The sequence below is a fragment of the Rhinolophus sinicus genome, chromosome 1 (assembly GCF_057876585.1).
Source record: "Rhinolophus sinicus isolate RSI-liver-muscle chromosome 1, RSI-T2T, whole genome shotgun sequence".
In the NCBI taxonomy this organism is placed as follows: domain Eukaryota; kingdom Metazoa; phylum Chordata; class Mammalia; order Chiroptera; family Rhinolophidae; genus Rhinolophus; species Rhinolophus sinicus.
The window spans coordinates 116,940,230-116,958,773 of NC_142501.1; the positions used below are offsets into that span (position 1 = coordinate 116,940,230).

Genomic DNA, 18,544 nt, shown 5'->3' on the forward strand with positions numbered 1-18,544 from the left:
AACCAGTGTTTTAAACTCTATTATATCTGGTAGATTGCCTATCTCCATTTTGTTTAGTTCTTTTTCTGGAGTTTTGTCCCGCTCTTTCATTTGGGACATATTTCTTTGTCTCCTCATTGTGGCTGACTCCATGTATTTTTTTCTGTGTATTAGGTGGATCTGCTATGTCTCCTAGTCTTGGCAGAGTGGCCTTATGAGGCCCAGTGGCATAGTCTCCTGTTCACCTGAGCCAGGTACTTCAGGAGTATTCCTAACATGGGTTGTGTGTTCCCTCCTGTTCTAGTTGGGCTTTGATTGCTGTTGGCACTTTGGGGGATGGGATTGACTCTCAGGCTGAATGGCTGTGAGGGATGCGATGACTGCAGCAGACAAGCTGTTCTGCAGGGACTACCCTACAGAGCAGGATTTGCTTTAGTGGGGCACTGGTGACAGCCAAGTCCACCCTTTGGGTATGTTGTTTGTGGAGGTGGTTGGGTGGTGCTCTGGTATATTCTGAGGGCAGCCACCGTGTGTGTTGGTTCTGGAGGCTCTTGGGAGGGGCTCTGATGCAGGCCAAGATTAGCCGCCATTTCTGCCTGTCTTGAGGCCGCCTAGTGGGAGCTACAAAGTGATCTGCAGTTGGTTGCCACTTGTGCTGTGCTTGCAGGTACTTGGGAGAGAGTGTACTGGGAACTGCAGCCAGCTGCCATGAGTACCATGTTGGGACCCTTTTGTGACACCACGATGTAAGCTGAGGCTAGCTGCCTCTTGTGCCAAGTTTGTAACCACTTAGTTGTAACTACATTCCAGGCTAATACAGGCCACAAGTTACGCCAGGCTTGGGGCCACCTGGTGGGATTTACAATGCAAGTTGTGACTGGTGGCCACTTGTGCCGGGCTTGGTGCCACTTCTGAAGGGGTACAGGGCATGCCAAAGCCAGCTGATGCTTGTTTGGGGTTTGTGGACCTGTGAGAGATTTTAGGAATGTCCACAGTGTGAGCCAAATCAAACTGCTTGTGTGGAAAAGCCGCTAGAAGTGGCTCGGGCCTGGCATGTGAGATGGGTGGGGCGGGGTGCCAGGGAATTACCAGAGTGGGGTGAACAGTGTTAGCTGGGTTAATGGAGAGCTCAGATTTGGTGCCCTCTTGCTCCTGCTGGCTAGGTCAGGGGAAGACTCAACAAAGGAGCAATGGCACCTACCAGCCCTTCCATTCCTGGAGAGAACTGCCCCAACCCCTGTTCCTCTAGCCCTTGCCCTGAAGTCAGTCAGTTCAGTTTCTCCCGGTTTCTTCCTGAAACTCTTTGAGCTGCTGTCCCTGCACTGGAGCCCAGATCGAGTGAGTTTCTGAGTGAGTGAGTCTCAGAAAGGATACCTTGGAGTCCAGCAGCTCTCCATCTCAGACACAATCCCCACTGGTTTTCAAAGCCAGATGTTGTTGGGACTCCTTCCCAGCACTGGTGCTCTGGATTGGGGAGCTAGATGTGGGCCTGGGACCCCTGTCTTCTCAGGGGCGACCTCCACAGCTGAGATATTCCTCCTGATTCTTAATTGCCATACCATAGGTGTGGGACCTGTCCCAACCCCTCCTACCACTGTCATAAGTGTCATCATGACTTCATTTTTTTTTTTTTTAACTTTATTGGGGAATACTGGGGAACAGTGTGTTTCTCCAGGGTGCAGCTCAGCTCCAAGTCCACACTGTCCTCAATCTTTAGTTGCAGGGGGCACAGCCCACCATCCCATGTGGGAATTGAACTGACAACCTTGTTGTTGAGAGCTCAGGCTCTAACCAACTGAGCCATCCAGCTGCTCCTCCGGAAGCTCAGCGGCAGCTCGTTGTCTTCAATCTAGTTGCAGAGGGCGCAGCTCACTGGCCCATGTGGGAATCGAATCAGCAACCCTGTTGTTCAGAGCTCACGCTCTAACCAACTGAGCCATCCAGCCGCCCCGTGACTTTTTTATATCCTTAGTTATAGGACTTATGTTCCGCTAGTCTCAGGTGGTTCTCAGTGATGTTTGTTCTGTAATTTAGTTGTGATTTTGATGTGGTTGTGGGAGGAGGTGAGCATATTTACCTACTTCTCCATCTTGACCAGAAGTCCATATTGTTTAATCCATAAACCAGTATAACTTCAACATATCTCTCTCTCTCTCTCTCTCTCTCTCTCTCTCTCTCTCTCTCTCTCTCTCTCACTCTCTCTCACACACACACACACACACACACACACACACACAGCAGGTGAAAAATGTGATGACCCTATCCTTTTCTTGTATGTTCCCCTTCATTTAGTTCATAAGAGACACTATTAGTCTCAATACTTCTTCCTCCAAGCCATTACAGTTGTTTCTGAAACACAGCTCTGGTTGCATTACAGCCTTGCTTTAGACCTTTTAATGGCTCCCTGTTGTCTACCAGTCTAAAGTGAGACCCTTTGGACTGAGATTCATTATCATCTGGCCACCAACCATCTTTCTAGCTTCATTTCTTGTTACGTATCCTACTTCTTATCCACATTGAAATACTTGTAAATTCTTTCATTAAGCTAAGATTTACTGAGTACCTACTATGAGGTGGGTACTCTTCTAAGCATTGGGAGCATAGCTTAAAAACAGGCATAGCTTATATTCTAATTCCTTGAACGCATCATGCACTTTTGTGCCCTTTTGCTTTTCTCATCCAGTTCCCTCTTTGGAATACTATTGTTTCCAGTCTCTCCTCAGCAAAACCTACTTAGCCTGCAAGATTCAGTTGAAAGGTTAACACCTATTATAGAGCCTTCTTCCCTTCACCACCTTCAGCAAAATTAATTGCTTTATGTTCAGGACTTACACAGGACTGTTTTTGTCATTATTCTAGAACTTGTTTCCTAACTCTGCTAAATTGTCAGCCATTTGAGGTCCAGGACTATGGCTAACTGTAGTTCCTAGTACATGATGGGTATTTAATGGTTAATGAATTGAATTGGCTTTTGCCTTAGTGATTTTTCCAGTCCTTGCAATCATTGTTAGACTAGACCTTCATGTTTAAATTATAGCAGCGGTCCATTGACTGACTATTACTGTTTCTTCTTTCTATAATCTCACTCAAGAAATAAGGGAGTTTCTTCGCTGTATCAGGTAGTACATTAGGCACTGGGAAAATTAAAGATTAATAAGAAACTGTCCCCCACCTTAAGGAACTCACAGCCTAGTGAGAAAGACTTGCAAGTAAATCATCCATTACAATATTGTACAGTAAGTGCTATTGTAGATATTATTACAAGATCTAGGAGGTACACATAGGCCAGGTCACAGAAAGCTTCTCAGAAGAGGTGATAATCCAACAGGGCCTGAAAAGACAAGTATTATAATTCATTATGGCTTTAGTATAGAGAATAAAGTGGTAGGATGGGAGTGGGAAAGAATGAGAGATGAGTAAAGGAACTTTTTCAGCCATTCTACAGCAGTGGGGAGTCATTTGGAAGGTTCTGAAAAAAAGTGGTACAATCAGGTATGTAATTCAGAGAATTTTCTCTGTAAGAAGGAAAGTGGGTTGTCAGAGTGGAGAATGACACGTGCATAACCTAAACATTCTAAAAGGCTGTTGAAATAATCTAGGCAAGAAATGATGGTGCTTGGACTAACTAACATGTTAACAGTGGAGATGAAGAGAAATAGGTGGCTTCTTTTTTGTTTGTTTTTGTTTGTTTATTTATTTTAATTATCAGGCTGTAAGATTTCCAACTGTGGTTTAGTGATGATGGGGTCGGTGGGGATTTGGTCGTGAGGGATCCACATCTGGGAAAACCTGGTTTCTGGCCTGCAGTAGTGTAGGTAAGATGACTTCACCAAGACCTACGATGTAGGAGGACCAGATTAGGTTTGGAGAAGAAGGCTGGGAACATGCAAGTGTGAGATGACCAGTAGATAGTTGGAAATGTGGCGCTAATCAAGAGAGAACTAACTGGAAACATAGGTCTTGAAGTAATTGGCAAAAAGAGCCATTGAAGCCCTGGGGATGGATACAGTTACCCATTCATTAACTCAACAGATACGTATTGGCCATCTGCCACAACGTATGCCAGACTCTAGGGATGTCAGCAATGAATGACGCAGAGGTATGGTCCATGATATCATGGAGCACCTCTTTTAGTGAGGGTAGAAACACCTTAAACGTTACTGTACAAAGTACTTCATTATAGTTGATGTAAGTGCTAATATACCAGAAGGATCTAACTTAACCCTCCGTGAGGAACTGGTGTTTAAACTTAGTACTCAAAGATGAAAAGGTAAGTAGAGAAGGGTCTTCAGGCAAAAGAGAGCCTGACTTCTTCAGGGAATAGAAAGTGTGAGTGGAAGAACATACCCAGCAAGAGGGATTGAAATGAGGCTGGAAAAATGGGTAGAACCCAGAAAGTGCAGCTCCTTATAGACCAAGAAGAGAATTTTGGACTTGATCTTAAAAGCCATCGGGAAACATTTAGTCGTTTTGAGCAGGAAAGTGACATGATAAGATGGATGTGTTGAAAATACTCGTATTACGCTAGTCGCTGTGACATGAATGAACTGAAAGTGGTAAGAGGCTATTGTAGTAGGCTATTGTAGTAATCTAAGCAAAGGAAAGTATGAGAAGAGAAAAACAAAGACTGAGGAATAGGAAGGAGAACTCACAGGAAGAACTGTCAAAGACTGAGACAAACTGGTAAGGTAAGAAAACCAAAAGAGTAAATCATGGAAGCCTAAGGAAGAGAGAGTGTCAGCAAAGTAGAGGAGTGACCAGCGGGTCAAGGAACAACTGTAAAGCACCCATTGGATTGAGCAGTGGAAGGTTCACTGATGCCCTTAGAGCAGTTTCTGTGGCGTGGATAGAAGAAACCAAAATAGAAGGAATTAAAGAATCAATTGGAGGTGAGAAAGTAAGAATCAAGTAGTACGGACAACCCTTTCAAGAATTCTAGCTTTGAAGAAAGAAGAGAAAGGGCGATGTAAGATATAAGGGTGTTTATAATTTAAAATTTTTATTTAACAAAATCTGAGTAGGTAATATATGCGTGTGATTTTTCAAATTGAAAGTTATAAAAGGCCTTATACTGAAAAGAATCTTCCACACCTCTGATCTTCGTCTCCAGTCTCTCAACGTATAGTAATTTATCATATCTTTTAGAGATCCCTTACACATGGAAGTATTTATATCTCAAAGGAGGTTTTGTGTAATTTTGCTTTTAAAAATGAGGGATGTGTAAATGCTAGTGAGAAGCAGTAGAGAGGGAGAAACTGAAGAGACGGGAGAGGAGTGATAACTGATGGAGGAAGTACATCCCTTCTGTTGTATCTGCATCCACCTTCTCTCGTTACATGTCCATGGAAGGGTGGAGATTCAGGGGATTCATGCCTGGTTTCTGTTGTCTCTCTGCATCGGGAACAAAGGTGAGGCGCTACTGAAAATAAGGGGGAGGTAGTGGGAGGGACCCGGAGCAAAGTGAGGAGGTCTGACGTAGCTACCTTGGGAAATGGGAAGAATGCTAACGGGAACAGGATGGTTACCCTTAGAGTTCATGTTGGGTCTAGTTGAACTTAAAGGATTAACTTGAGGTAGTTAATCCTATGTGACTTTTCTGTGCCATGTTCTTGCCATGTCACCCCTTCATACAGAAAACTTTCTGACAAAACCATGGGTGCTTAGCTCATCAGTGAAGAAGCAGAACTTCCATGCACATTGATGGGGCGTCTCCCTCAGGAAGCGAATACTAAGAAAGAAGTAGTACCCAAAGCTTTGCCTTCTGGAAAATAAATCTGTGTCTCTAGAACCACCACTGTACTGCATGGCACGTGCCAACAGACTATTCCACATCTAACAATAGATTTATGTTCCTACTAAAGGATTGATTGCACTTAGAGTCGTTTATTAAGAACCAGATAACATATGAATCGTTAGATAAAACTCAAATTTTAGAGATCAAGAATCAGCTCCAAGAAAGGTCTTCTCCTGGATCATGTTACTCATTTGTGCCAGTCGGGGGCCTCTAACCCAGGTCTTACAATTTCTGCTGTCTGTCAATTACTGGCATGCAAAGCCAGTGACTTTCGTTGGCCATATAGTTGCCAAACTGCACTTCCATGGAACACTGGTGTTCTCAGGCTGTTCTCCCACTAATACTGAATATGAGCATTATTTTTAAATTAGCTCATGGAAAGGTAGATATTTTTGTTGTCTTTTTAATCCTCTCATATATGTACTTTTAACGTTGTGCTTTGCTACCATTTATTGGTTATGGACAGTAGATGATAGAACAAATATAGAAAAACCATGAATTACTATCTCCAAGTTAAGTTTAACAGCTTGTATTTCTTTTAAGGATTCATATAATTACTGTTGTCATTTTTATATAACATACGTGTAGCTAGTCGTATTTTTTGTTACACATTCAGAAATATTTAGTCAAAGCCTAAGATGTAGTAGGGAATTGTGCTTGGTTCTGGGGCTACAAAGGAATTCCATTCCTTCCTACAAATGGCTTTCAGTTTAGATTAGAAATGGTAACACGGCAGTGAACAGTCCTTGAGCAAGAGAGGCAGGCAAGACTTCATCAAAGAGATGACATTTGAGCTGAGTTAAAGATAAGTAGGTTTTTCTACATATAAAAGACGAGACTGAAATAAGCAACTGTTCATTAGGCCAATGGGAGAGGCCATTCTAATTAAAGAGAACTTTGTGAAGGAAGCCACCAAGAAGTTTGAAAAAGCCCCTCACGTTCAAGTACGAACAGTGGTTCAGCATGGCCAAAGGGTGGTGTGTAAATTGGGTCATAATGGAAGATTAAGCCATGAGGTATCGGGGACCCAATCAGGAATGGTCTTTGTTTAAAATAGGAAGTATGAATTTAATTCCTTAGGCAGTAGGGAAGCCATTAAAATGTTTAAGCAAGAGAATACCAGAATGACTGGTATGGTAGATGTTTGTTTTTATAAGAAAATTCTACACTTTAAATGGGTAGATTAAAGTGTTGTCAGTCTAGAGGCAGGGAAACCAGTAAGGAAATGAATGTAATAATGCAGGCAAGAACTGAAGGCCTGAAGTAACTGTAGGTAGTAGAGATAGACAGGAACAAGTATCTAAAGAAACTTGTTGATGGATTAGTTTGAGGAGAAGAAAGAATCAAGACTGACGTCCTGATCGTGACTGGTGTGACTAGGTAGATGGGTAAAATTCCTCTTGATGGTTCTACAGAACAGAAAGAATCTGCATAGGAAGGACAGTGCTGCTAAGTTCCATGTGGTTAGATTGATTTAGGAACCTGTTGGACATTCGATAGGCTACAGGATATATTGGGTTGCAGATAAAATTTGGGGAGTCATCAGCATGTAATTAAAACCACTGGAGTGATGAGGTTGCCCGGAGAGCATTTAGAGCAGGCATTCTTAACTTGGAATCTAAATCTCCTGAAATTACCCAAAATATTATAGACGTGACTTTTGTTAGGGACAGGTTCATTGCTTTCTTCAGATTCTCAAAAGGGATAAATACTTGTTTAGTGTGAAAAGGGGCCCTTCGTATCTGCATTGTTAAGTGATGGGCTGGGGTAGTGGTCTCAGCAAAGAAGGCAGAAAAGGAACAAGAGTGTAGAGAGAATCATGATATCAGAGCCTAAGGAGAATGGTCGTCAGATGAGGACTGAAGAGTCACAGGCTTGGCAGTTAGAAGGTTGGTAAAATTGTTCCTGATAAACAAGATGGAATTTAATGCATTTGTACTTAATGAAGCTCCGTCCAGAAACACCATGTTTTCTAAGAATTGTAAAAACCATTGGCCTATACTGAAGTTTAAATGCCTTAGTCAGGTGTTCAAGGCCATGTAAAATTTACTCTTGCATTGCCATTACTTTGATCTCTCACTTCAATATCAGCACTTGAAAGCTAGCAAAATCCATCTCTTTACTGTTTTCTGGATACTTTCATGCAAATCTTAGCTCCAGGCTTTTGCTCCTGTTTTCCATCCTGCCTGCCCTGTTCCCTACCCAACAAATCCTATCAGCCTTTCACCATGAAATTTGTTCCACTTCCTCTGTGCCCTTTTGATTCACCTAGATTTGTTTCCCTCTTTATATCTAGTGGTATTTATTATCTTATTTGTTTGGGCATTGAAAATTATACTACCTTGCATTGCTACTTATTTTACATATTATTGCCTTCTTAATGAGATTTTAATCCTAAAGGCTAGTGTTACCTTACATTTCATTACACCCCCTAGTGACCGAACTTGCATTATTATACTTATAGATACTAGAACATTTGAATGAATTTAACCTAAGGCAAACATAGTGGGGGAAAATGTCTTTAAGAAAAAAAATCATATGATGCATTTCAAGTTATACAGGAGTAATTTATGTATGGGTCATTTTTATGACTGTTCCATTTCTATGGGTAATCAAGAGTTGATCGCATATCAGAATACAATACATAACATATGAGGCTTATGAACTTTTTGGCTTTTATTTGGAATTTTAGGGTATTGAATTAGCTTAAGTCAAAGTGTTTTTTCTGTTTAAAATTATTTCATATTTCAAAATGTAAATATCTTTTTTGGATTTTAAAAGTAACATGGGTATAAAATAAAAGGCAGAAGTCTACAAAGTAAAAAAATATTACTAATATTTCTATATTCTGTTTTATCAAAGGCACTCATGTTTTATAAGCAGTTTACCATTCATAAATTAAGTAGATACCAATGTGATTAAATACAAAACTTAGTCACTAAAACTGTAAGTGACTCATCATTAGTCAATACATTATTTTGGAAGCAAACTTCAGTGCTATAGTGTTTTTAGTTTTGCGGAATATGATTTAATCATCTAACTTGAAGCCAGTGTTTCTTTCATTATTTGCTGGCAACTTTTGTTTTAACCCAGAGCTACAGTAGGACAAACGAGCATTAAAAAAGAAGCGATTTAATTTTTTTTTAATTAACAACTTTTGTAATTAAAGGAATAGACATGTTAGATACTGCCGAATGGATCTCGTTGTTGAGCAGATAGCTGCTAACAACAGTCCCAAATTGTAGTAGTTACCTGACAAGAGGGGGAAATCCATGTTCCGTCTTAGTGAGCCAATTTGACTAACAAATATCTGTGTATGCTTTTTTTTTTCCTGGATCACAATATACCATTTTCCAAAAAAATAAGACCTAGCTGGACAATCAGCTCTAATGCATCTTTTAGAGCAAAAATTAATATAAGACCCGGTCTTATTTTACTATAAGACAGGGAATAATATAACAATATATAATGTAATACCGGGTCTTAATATTAATTTTTGCTCCAAAAGATGCATTAGAGTTGATTGTCCGGGTAGGTCTTATTTTCAGGGAAACACGGTATATTTCTACGGAAGTACAGTTTTTGTGCATATCCTCACACCATAACTTAACCACTTTTTTAAAAAATGTAAAATATTTTGACCATTTTTATAAAGAAGCGAAATTCTTTTAATTCATAAGCATTACTGCTTATTGAGTAGAAATATACTAAAACATCGAGATGAAGACAGTGGGGAGAAAATGAGCTCCCTCACTAATGAGGTGACTGCTCTTGCTGAGCTGCCTCAGACCCCCTGGCCCAGTCGGGCCTCAGCAGCAGGTCTAGTACCGCATGTCCTAGCCCTTCCAGGTCAGCTAGCATAGATACATTATGAATCGTAAAACAGCTGTCATGGGCATCATGACTTTATAATGAAAACTTTATTAAAAATTCAGGGAAAAGAAAATGTATCCCAATTAAGTTTTTATCAATATGTATGAATTAAAATGGTAACTAAAAACTATAGAATGCAGTTTAATTACTTTCATATTTCAGAAGGCATTTTACCCAAAGCACATGGATGTCTGTTAATTATTCCAGAGGACAAAACAGAAATTGAGATAATTTTACTTCGGAGTTTTTTTTATTATACTCTCTTGACTACGTTTTTTAAGAGAAACTTAACGTGGCATGCCTGACTTTGAGGTTCTGAAGAGCGTGTCAAATCAGTGGGATAGGCAGGCAAGATTCTAGGTACCACGTGGCCAAAAAGACGGAGAGAAGTCAAAATATTTGATCCTTGGTGGCTTGAATATCTGCTACCTAATCCAATTATGGTTGAGTCTAAATAAAATAATAATTGTCTGGAATCATGCTGTCCAATAGAAATATAATATGGCCCACATAATGTATAAGTTTAAATTTTTAGTAACCACATAAAGTAGAAAGAAACAGGTGAAATTGCTATCAATAATACATTTAATCCAATAAATCCAAAATATCATTTCAACATGTAATCAATATTTATTAAAAGTTAAGAAGTATTTTACATTTTTTTGTGCTAGGTTTGAAATTCAGTGTGTATTACACTTAAAGCACATTCTGAATTTGGACTAGCCACATTTCAGGTGTAGCTACATGTGGCTATGAATGACTGTACTGGACAGTATCTCTACAACATCTAGGGGATGTGTGCCCATGACATTGAAAAATAGAACTTCCCTCTTGTATCCACTGTGAAATGTTAAGTTACAGACCTTAGAGGGTGCCTGCATCTTTGCTGGCCAAGTAAGCCACTAACTTAGGTCATACATAGTTGGTTTTCAGACTATGTATTTTCATGATCAAGATAAATACCTTCTTGTTTAACTTAATCACCATTTGGTAAAATATTCGTGAATTTCAGTACTTTTTCTTTATGTAGGTGTGACTCTTTTGCCTAGAGTCCAACTTCTATATAGATTTTATGTAATATAAATAAAAATAGTTTTATTTTTATGATTTGTACTTTATCTGCTAGAAACCTGACTATATTCTGACCTTTATTAAGCAAAATGATAATGGATACTTTATACAGTATTAAATTCTGTTAAATAATTGGGGCTTAATTGATTTGCATTTTCTTTTATATTTTAAGGATATGGAATATTATCTTGTAAAATGGAAAGGATGGCCAGATTCTACAAATACTTGGGAACCTTTGCAGAATCTCAAGTGCCCATTACTACTTCAGCAGTTCTCTCATGACAAGGATGTTTACTTATCTCAAGTAAAGAAGGGCCACACAGTAACTCTAAAAAACAATAACAAAGCCCTGAATCCTGCCGTTGCTGAGTACATTGTGAAGAAGGCTAAACAAAGGCTAGCGCTGCAGAGATGGCAGGACGAGCTCAACAGACGGAAAACTCACAAAGGGATGATCGTTGTGGAAAACACTGTTGACCTGGAGGGCCCGCCTCCAGGCTTCTACTACATTAATGAATACAAGCCGGCTCCTGGCATCAGCCTAGTCAACGAAGCGACCTTCGGTTGTTCATGTACAGATTGCTTCTTTGAGAAATGTTGTCCTGCTGAAGCTGGAGTTCTTTTTGCTTATAATAAAAACCAACAAATTAGAATACCACCAGGTACCCCCATTTATGAATGCAACTCAAGATGTCAGTGTGGACCCGATTGTCCCAATAGGATTGTACAGAAAGGCACACAGTACTCACTTTGCATCTTTCGAACTAGCAATGGCTGTGGCTGGGGTGTAAAAACCCTTGTGAAGATTAAAAGAATGAGTTTTGTCATGGAATATGTTGGAGAGGTACATTCAACTTACTACATAGCAAATAATATGCATGGAAGGTTTACGCTTTTGAAGAGTTACCTTTTTACCTCTGTAACAAGTATTTGGTGTATTTTGATAGCATTTGGAAATATGTACAAATTTCAAGTTTGAGAGAAGGGTTCTCTAACATAGTTAGAAATATAAACTTGAATATAAACAAACAAATATGATATATACACACACACACACACAAAAGAAAGTCATCTTTCAACAAACACCCATTTATAGTCAGTGAAACTGGCATTTGTAAATTTTAATATGACAACTATTTTTACACAGAACCCCTAAGAAGAAAATCAGATCTAAACACATGCTGGCTTTGAAACTTCTAAATTGTAATTTACTTCATTTGACCAAATATTGTTTAAGTGTAGTTGGCAAAACTCAATTTTTTTAATCAACATGAAAGATACTGTAGAGTAGACCAGTGCTTTATGAGCAAGCATTACAAGATAACATAAAAGCATTTATTGTAGCCATAAGAAAAGCCACACTCTTTGTATTTGTAACTCACCTACAAAGACTAGTCTCTAAATTACCATATACTGAATAAATTTATTTTTATACGTATAATGTATATATACAAAAATAGTATTTACCATGTGCCAAATACTATTCTTTTTTCTTTAATTATTATTTTTTGAAGAAGGGCGCAGCTCACAGTGGCCCACGTGGGGATCGAACCGGCAACCTTGGTGCTACCAGCACCATGCTCTAACCAACTGAGCTAACCGGCCCCTCCCCCCCAACAAATACTATTCTAAGCACCTTATATATTCATTAATTCTCTCTCTGAGGTAGTTGTATTATCTCCATTGTTATAGATAAGGAAACTAGGCACAGAGAAATTAAACACCTTGCCCAAGGTCACATAGAGCCAGGATTCAAAACCAAGGCTCCAAAATTAATGCACTTCTCCACAGCATCTCACTTCCTCAAACTGACGGGTGCGTTAAGCTGTGACTAGAAAAATACTAGTGTGACTGCATGTCTGGGACTGTCACATCTGACATTTTAAAAGTTTGGAATTGGATCACCTAATTCTTGAGATTAAATTGGATCCTTATTTTGACCCGTATATTTTTATACAACGGCAGATTATTATAAAGCACTATTCAGGATATTAGATCTTGTATAATTCAGGTATTCTTTTTATTTGGCTATAATTCAGTTATTCTCTTTTTTTTTTTTTTTGGCTTAATGAATGCAGCAGCTAAATTTGGTTGACACCATGAATCACTTTAGACATTTTGGATTTCTTAAGCTGAGCATGTGGTAAAGCTGTGTTGTTAAGAGCAGCACTGTTGATGATGGGTTTGAGCTACCTCATTTCATGAAACAACCTATTCTGTAAAACGAGGCTTTCCATACAGTCACCTGCAAATTTAACATAACTTCTTTCCTATATTTGTAACAAATTTGCATTTGTAACTGCACACAGATTAGTTATAAGGAAAGTATGTCTTTGGAGCATATATACTTGTAAATTTAGTCCTTTACATTCTGTTATGTCTTATGGAGAGTTGTAGTTGTGTAGCTCTTTGAACATCTCACCAAATTAGGATGAAAGTACTACATGGTTTCAACTTGTCAATTGTTGAATTGTCATAATTCCTATTTAGTCATAATTCTTTTACACCATCATTTCTCCTCCCATTGTCTCCCCACCTCTTTCCGTCTAGCTCTCTAGTCATTTGTGTGAATGTTGATTTTGATGACACTTTAATTTCTTTTTAAACACTCGTAGGAATGAATATGTTAGTTAATAGGTTTATGGATGAGTTTTTCTTCAGTTCAGCAATAGCTCTATAATACACTATAGTTTTTTCTTTTTAGGTAATCACGAGTGAGGAAGCCGAAAGACGGGGGCAGTTATATGATAACAAAGGAATCACCTATCTCTTTGATCTGGACTATGAATCTGATGAATTCACAGTGGATGCAGCTCAATACGGCAATGTGTCTCATTTTGTGAATCACAGTGTAAGAAATAGAGACGGGACTAATTAACTTAGTGCTGTGTTTAATGATTTTTCTGTAGTTGAGGAAAAATCACTTTAAACCACGTACCCTTTTAATATTTCCAGAGTTTTTTAGTACAAGGGCCTCTTCTGATGAGTTGTGGGATCATTGCTGTATTTGGAAAATTCATTGAGGCGCCTACCCAAATACCGTGCATTTGGCAAGAGTCTTTACATATGTTACTTCATTTAACCTTTCCAACCACTTTATTAGATAGGTATTATCCTCGTACAGGGGAGGAAACTAATGGGCACAGGAGTTAAGAGGCAGAACAGAGAGTTTAAGAAACACAACTGTAGATAGGTTTCTTACAGAAGTTAATGGCTAAATTGTGGGATATACAACTAAAGCTAGCTGTATTTTCTTAAAATGGAAACGTTAACATTTTTATAAAATTTAGGAATTTATAGAGTATTGAAGTACTTAGGGCTATTTTTCTAAATTATAAGTTAGTGTTCTTAATTCATGTTTGAAAAGAACTTAGAATACAGCTGGAACCTTAACTCCAGAATCATATCCTCTAAAAACTATTCCCCAAAATAAGGGAGATTAATAGTTACTGGGTACCAACTAACTCCCAGGTGGATACCAGGCTGTCCGGCTTGTGAGACTGATATTATCGCTATTGTATAGATTACAAGATGTGTCTCACTCAGAGAGTAAGTTATGTAGCTGATTATATGAAGTAGTAGACCGTGTTAAACTTTTGATGGATTTTATACCAAGAAACTAATTTATGACTAGTAGTGAAATGTCAGAGACCTCCTGACTCCCTTGTTAGTTTTCTGATCAGCTTGAACTTTTACTTTACTTTTTTACTTAATAATAAATTTGAGATACTCTCAAAATAGATGTATTCTATTCAAAGACAATTAAACACTTACTTTGATATTTTTAGTATGATTCCCTGGATCTTCTTGTATATGCCAGAATTTAGTATCGAGTTCTCAAAATATCAAACAATTCCAAACAAAAGCTTCAGCAATGAAACCCCATGTAATATGAAATTTGAGTTCCACAGTACCAGCTTGATTTTTTTTAAATGCAGTTCTAATTGTTTAAATATACTGAAATGTTTACAGGTGAAATGATGTTATCTGGAATTTACAGTAAAATTTTCCAGAAAAATTAAAAAGTCAGGATTAGTTGAAATAACACTGGCAAAAATGTAAACAGTTGTTGAAGCTGCATAGTGGATTCATGTACATTTATTATTTTCTCTAGTTTTATGTATGTCTGAAATTTTCTGTAAGTGAAAACAGTATTTTTAAATGTATATGTGCCTCAGAGACCTCTAAATAATCAACTTAATTTCCAGTACATCTTAAAAAGCTAATAGTCTAGGAAATTAAAGATTTTATGTGGCATATAGAACTCGTTCACGTCATTTTTACTTAAATGGGTTCTAATGTTCTTTTTTAGTGTGACCCAAATCTTCAGGTGTTCAATGTTTTCATTGATAACCTTGATACTCGTCTTCCCCGAATAGCATTATTTTCCACAAGAACCATAAACGCTGGAGAAGAGCTCACTTTTGATTATCAAATGAAAGGTATGGTTTTCAAGTACAGTTCATCGGTGTTAAGTTGTTTCCGTATGAAGAATCTATGCAAGAGTAGGAAAGACCTTAGATCATCTGAAGCAAATTAATATTAAAAATGAAAAAAATGAGGCGATAGAGTTTATCTTCTCCCTTAAGGTCTTAAAGCTCATCTCACAGCTAGAACTAGAAACCGTGTGCCTGACCTCGGGCTGAGCAATATTCTTTGTTATATCACATTGCCAACTGCTTTTTTGAGAACTTCCATTATGGAAGCTTATTATAACATCTTTCTCCATACTACTTGTACTTAAAAAATTGTAAGCCTACATTTCTGAATCTTTACTGGGAGATAGATATTCAAAAGATTGGAAATGTGATTTAAATCACATGTGAACTTACTCCATTCCTACTGGAATTTGGCTTTGAAAAAAACACATTTAATTCTGTTTGCTTTATTGTGACAATATAAGTGTTTTCTTTCCTTTGTTTTTCTAAGCATGATGCCCTTTACATATTGTTACTACTTGACCTCGCTTTATGGCTCTTAAATAATGTATGAAATGAATGCTTGTATATTGGATTTTCCTAGTAAGTTTCATTATTTCAGAAATCCATTCTCATAAGTACGAGCTAATAAGATATACTTTACCTCTTATTAGCCCACACCATCCTTTCAAGACAATTCATAATGATTTGTCTCCAAATATTCACATTTATTTAAAGCTGATAGAAAATTTGAAACTCATTCAGAATTGTCTTAACTCTCTTCTGTATTTCTTTTTCTACGTATTCAGGTTCTGGAGATATATCTTCAGATTCTATTGACTACAGCCCAGCCAAAAAGAGAGTCAGAACTGTGTGCAGATGTGGAGCTGTGACTTGCAGAGGTTACCTCAACTGAATTTTCAGAAAATAGAGCGGAGCATAATTGTAGTTTTGCTTTTTTCTAATGTTAACATTTTTAAAAATAAGTATTCGGGACTCTTTTCATACTATTAAGATTATATGCTATGTAAATTTACATTTCATGTTTCAGACTCTTGGCCAAATGCATTACTGATGCTTCTGAAGGGAGGAACATAGGGTCACATGGACTAATTTGAAATACACCTCATTAGTGGTTAGGGAGCAAACAAGCAAGGGAAACTAGTTACAGCTCAGCATATGTGTACTTAAGAAGTCTCTGTGAATAGAGAAATGCCTCCCTCGGTGTTTTAAGTGCTAAACTGATGAGATCACAGTCACTGAGATGAAACATTCAACTTGCCATACACCTTGAATTTAGAGAAATACTTAACTGAATTTGGGCAAATATGCAACGTTCTATTTTTGTTATGTTGTCATTCCTGTTTACCTATTTATTACTGTAAATACCGTTGTTGTATTGGAGACAAATAGTGATACTGAATTACACTCTTATTTTCTATTTCTACTTCTTTCATTAAAACATTGGGATCTTGATACAGAAATTTAAGGTCTAAAAATAAGTATAGAAAAATTTAATTACAATTGGATTTCATATTTTGAAGCAATTTAGACGATAACGAAGGGTATATGTCTGAAGCAGTTATTCTTAAAGGTTTTTTAATCCTGTGGAAGAAAAATCTCCAAAAAGCTCTCTGAAATTCTAGAATGGCTGACCATTATGCTTCTTGGAAATGACACAGCAGTGGAACCAGGCGGGTTGTTTTGGAGTACCAGGCAAGGGAAATAGGGTGCTTTTAGACCCCTTTTAAAACCATGAATTAGGAGATCCATGTGGAATACATGTGGTCTAAACAGTAACACCAGATGCCCCAGAGAGCAGCTACACCTGATGATAATATTTCTTCACACATTAACACTGTATCTTCTGGATTTCAGGCAGTTTTAACATTTCCTTTTCACCAGATTTAATTCTTTTTCTATTTCCTGCAAGTTCTTCTTAAAAAATAAGTATATTTTCAACTAATACTTATTTTATAAATTAATTTTTTTAATGTGATAAAGCTATACTTGGCTTGGTCAGAGTGTGTGCCTGAATTATGAGACCGTTTATTACTTGAATTATGAAGACTGAAGTGGAATATAGTCCTTGTTAGTTTTGTTTGTTAGTTTCTCCTGATTGAGGTTTTATTATGCAGGAAAACAATGTTTTCATCTTTCTCATTCTGGGATTTTTAATCAAGACGTCCAACGTAAAGGTAAATGTAGCAAATAAATCTAGCTTTCAGTATTCCTAATTAAGTTGTATCTAAGCTCGTTGCCCTAGGTTTTAATATCCTAAAAGAAACTTGGGTAAAAATTGAACTGACTTCAAGAATGCAGCCTATCAAATACCTTCTTAATCTTTAATCTCTTTTTTGGGAGAATCTACACTTTATTATTTATTATATTGGTATCACGACTGCTCTTTCATAACAATAGGGTAAATTGTTTACATGTTAGAAGCTCAGAGTATATCTGCAAACCAAAATTGGCAGAATGTGTCATAACAAATACATTCTTTTAGTGCCGTTTCTTATGTTTTCTTTATAAAAAAATAATCACATGGAAAAATCAGTGGTGAGAAAGCATCACTAATTTTACAGGTTGTTCCCGGTGGCCAAGCATACTTTGAATTATAATCGTCTCAGGTAGGTTTAAAGATGTAATTTTTGCATTCTTTTTAAAAAGTCAGTGTTTTACTGTCTAGTTACTTGATTTTGCCCACTTTTTGTGTATAAAACTGGAGGACAAAGGGAAAAACTTATATTTTCAGTCAATTTGTTTTGTCCTTATTAATAGAAATATAATGACTAGGCCTTTGAGATTTTAATTATCTGTGTCATCCTTATGTTATTAAAAAGCTGAACTTAAGCAGTAAAATAATACAAACTAACTGAAGTTGTTAGGAGCTTTATTTTAATTCAATGTTTAGCTTCTTTAAATTCGTTTCCTAAATTGTCAGACTATGTTCTCTCATCATAAAGCAAATATTCATGAGTATTAGATGAAGTTTAAACTGTAAATGAATCCACTGTACAAGTTGTGTTAACACCACTGTTCGTATCTACCTAAGAGGATTGTAATCACAATTGGTGATCTCAGGGTTTTTCTCCATATATGCAAAATCCAGACAGTAATTATTTTTCTTACAATTCAACAGTTATTCTTTAGCAAATAAATTTAGTTTGGCATTTGATTTTTCTGTTTATTGTGGGTTAGCTTTGTTTACAAATATTTTACTGTCTTTTTTTAGTAAGGCTACAGAAGGGGCACAAAAATACTGATGTATTCCTGACGACCTGCTGTTGAGATTAACCAAAGGTGTATATACCATTCCTTTAAATGTTACTTTCCTTTTTAAAATGCTCGTTGTTGTCATGGTTCATGCACTTGGATATTAAAGTACAATTTTCACTCAGTAGAATGT

General features: G+C 37.4%; 1 protein-coding gene across 4 annotated transcripts in view; it reads left to right on the forward strand.

Moving 5' to 3' along the window:
* Positions 1–18,536, forward strand: part of SUV39H2 (SUV39H2 histone lysine methyltransferase) — a 29,854-nt gene extending 11,318 nt beyond the window's left edge. For 2 of the 4 annotated variants that reach the window (XM_019738303.3, XM_019738304.3), the window contains 4 exons: positions 10,890–11,561; positions 13,422–13,568; positions 15,030–15,159; positions 15,945–18,536. In XM_019738303.3, coding sequence (XP_019593862.2) covers positions 10,890–11,561; positions 13,422–13,568; positions 15,030–15,159; positions 15,945–16,051 — 1,056 coding nt within the window. In that variant the 3' untranslated portion in view covers positions 16,052–18,536. The remainder of the gene's footprint in view (positions 1–10,889; positions 11,562–13,421; positions 13,569–15,029; positions 15,160–15,944) is intronic. The other 2 variants (XM_019738305.3, XM_074324788.2) reach the window with 2 other exon arrangements.
* Positions 18,537–18,544: the final 8 nt, after the last annotated feature.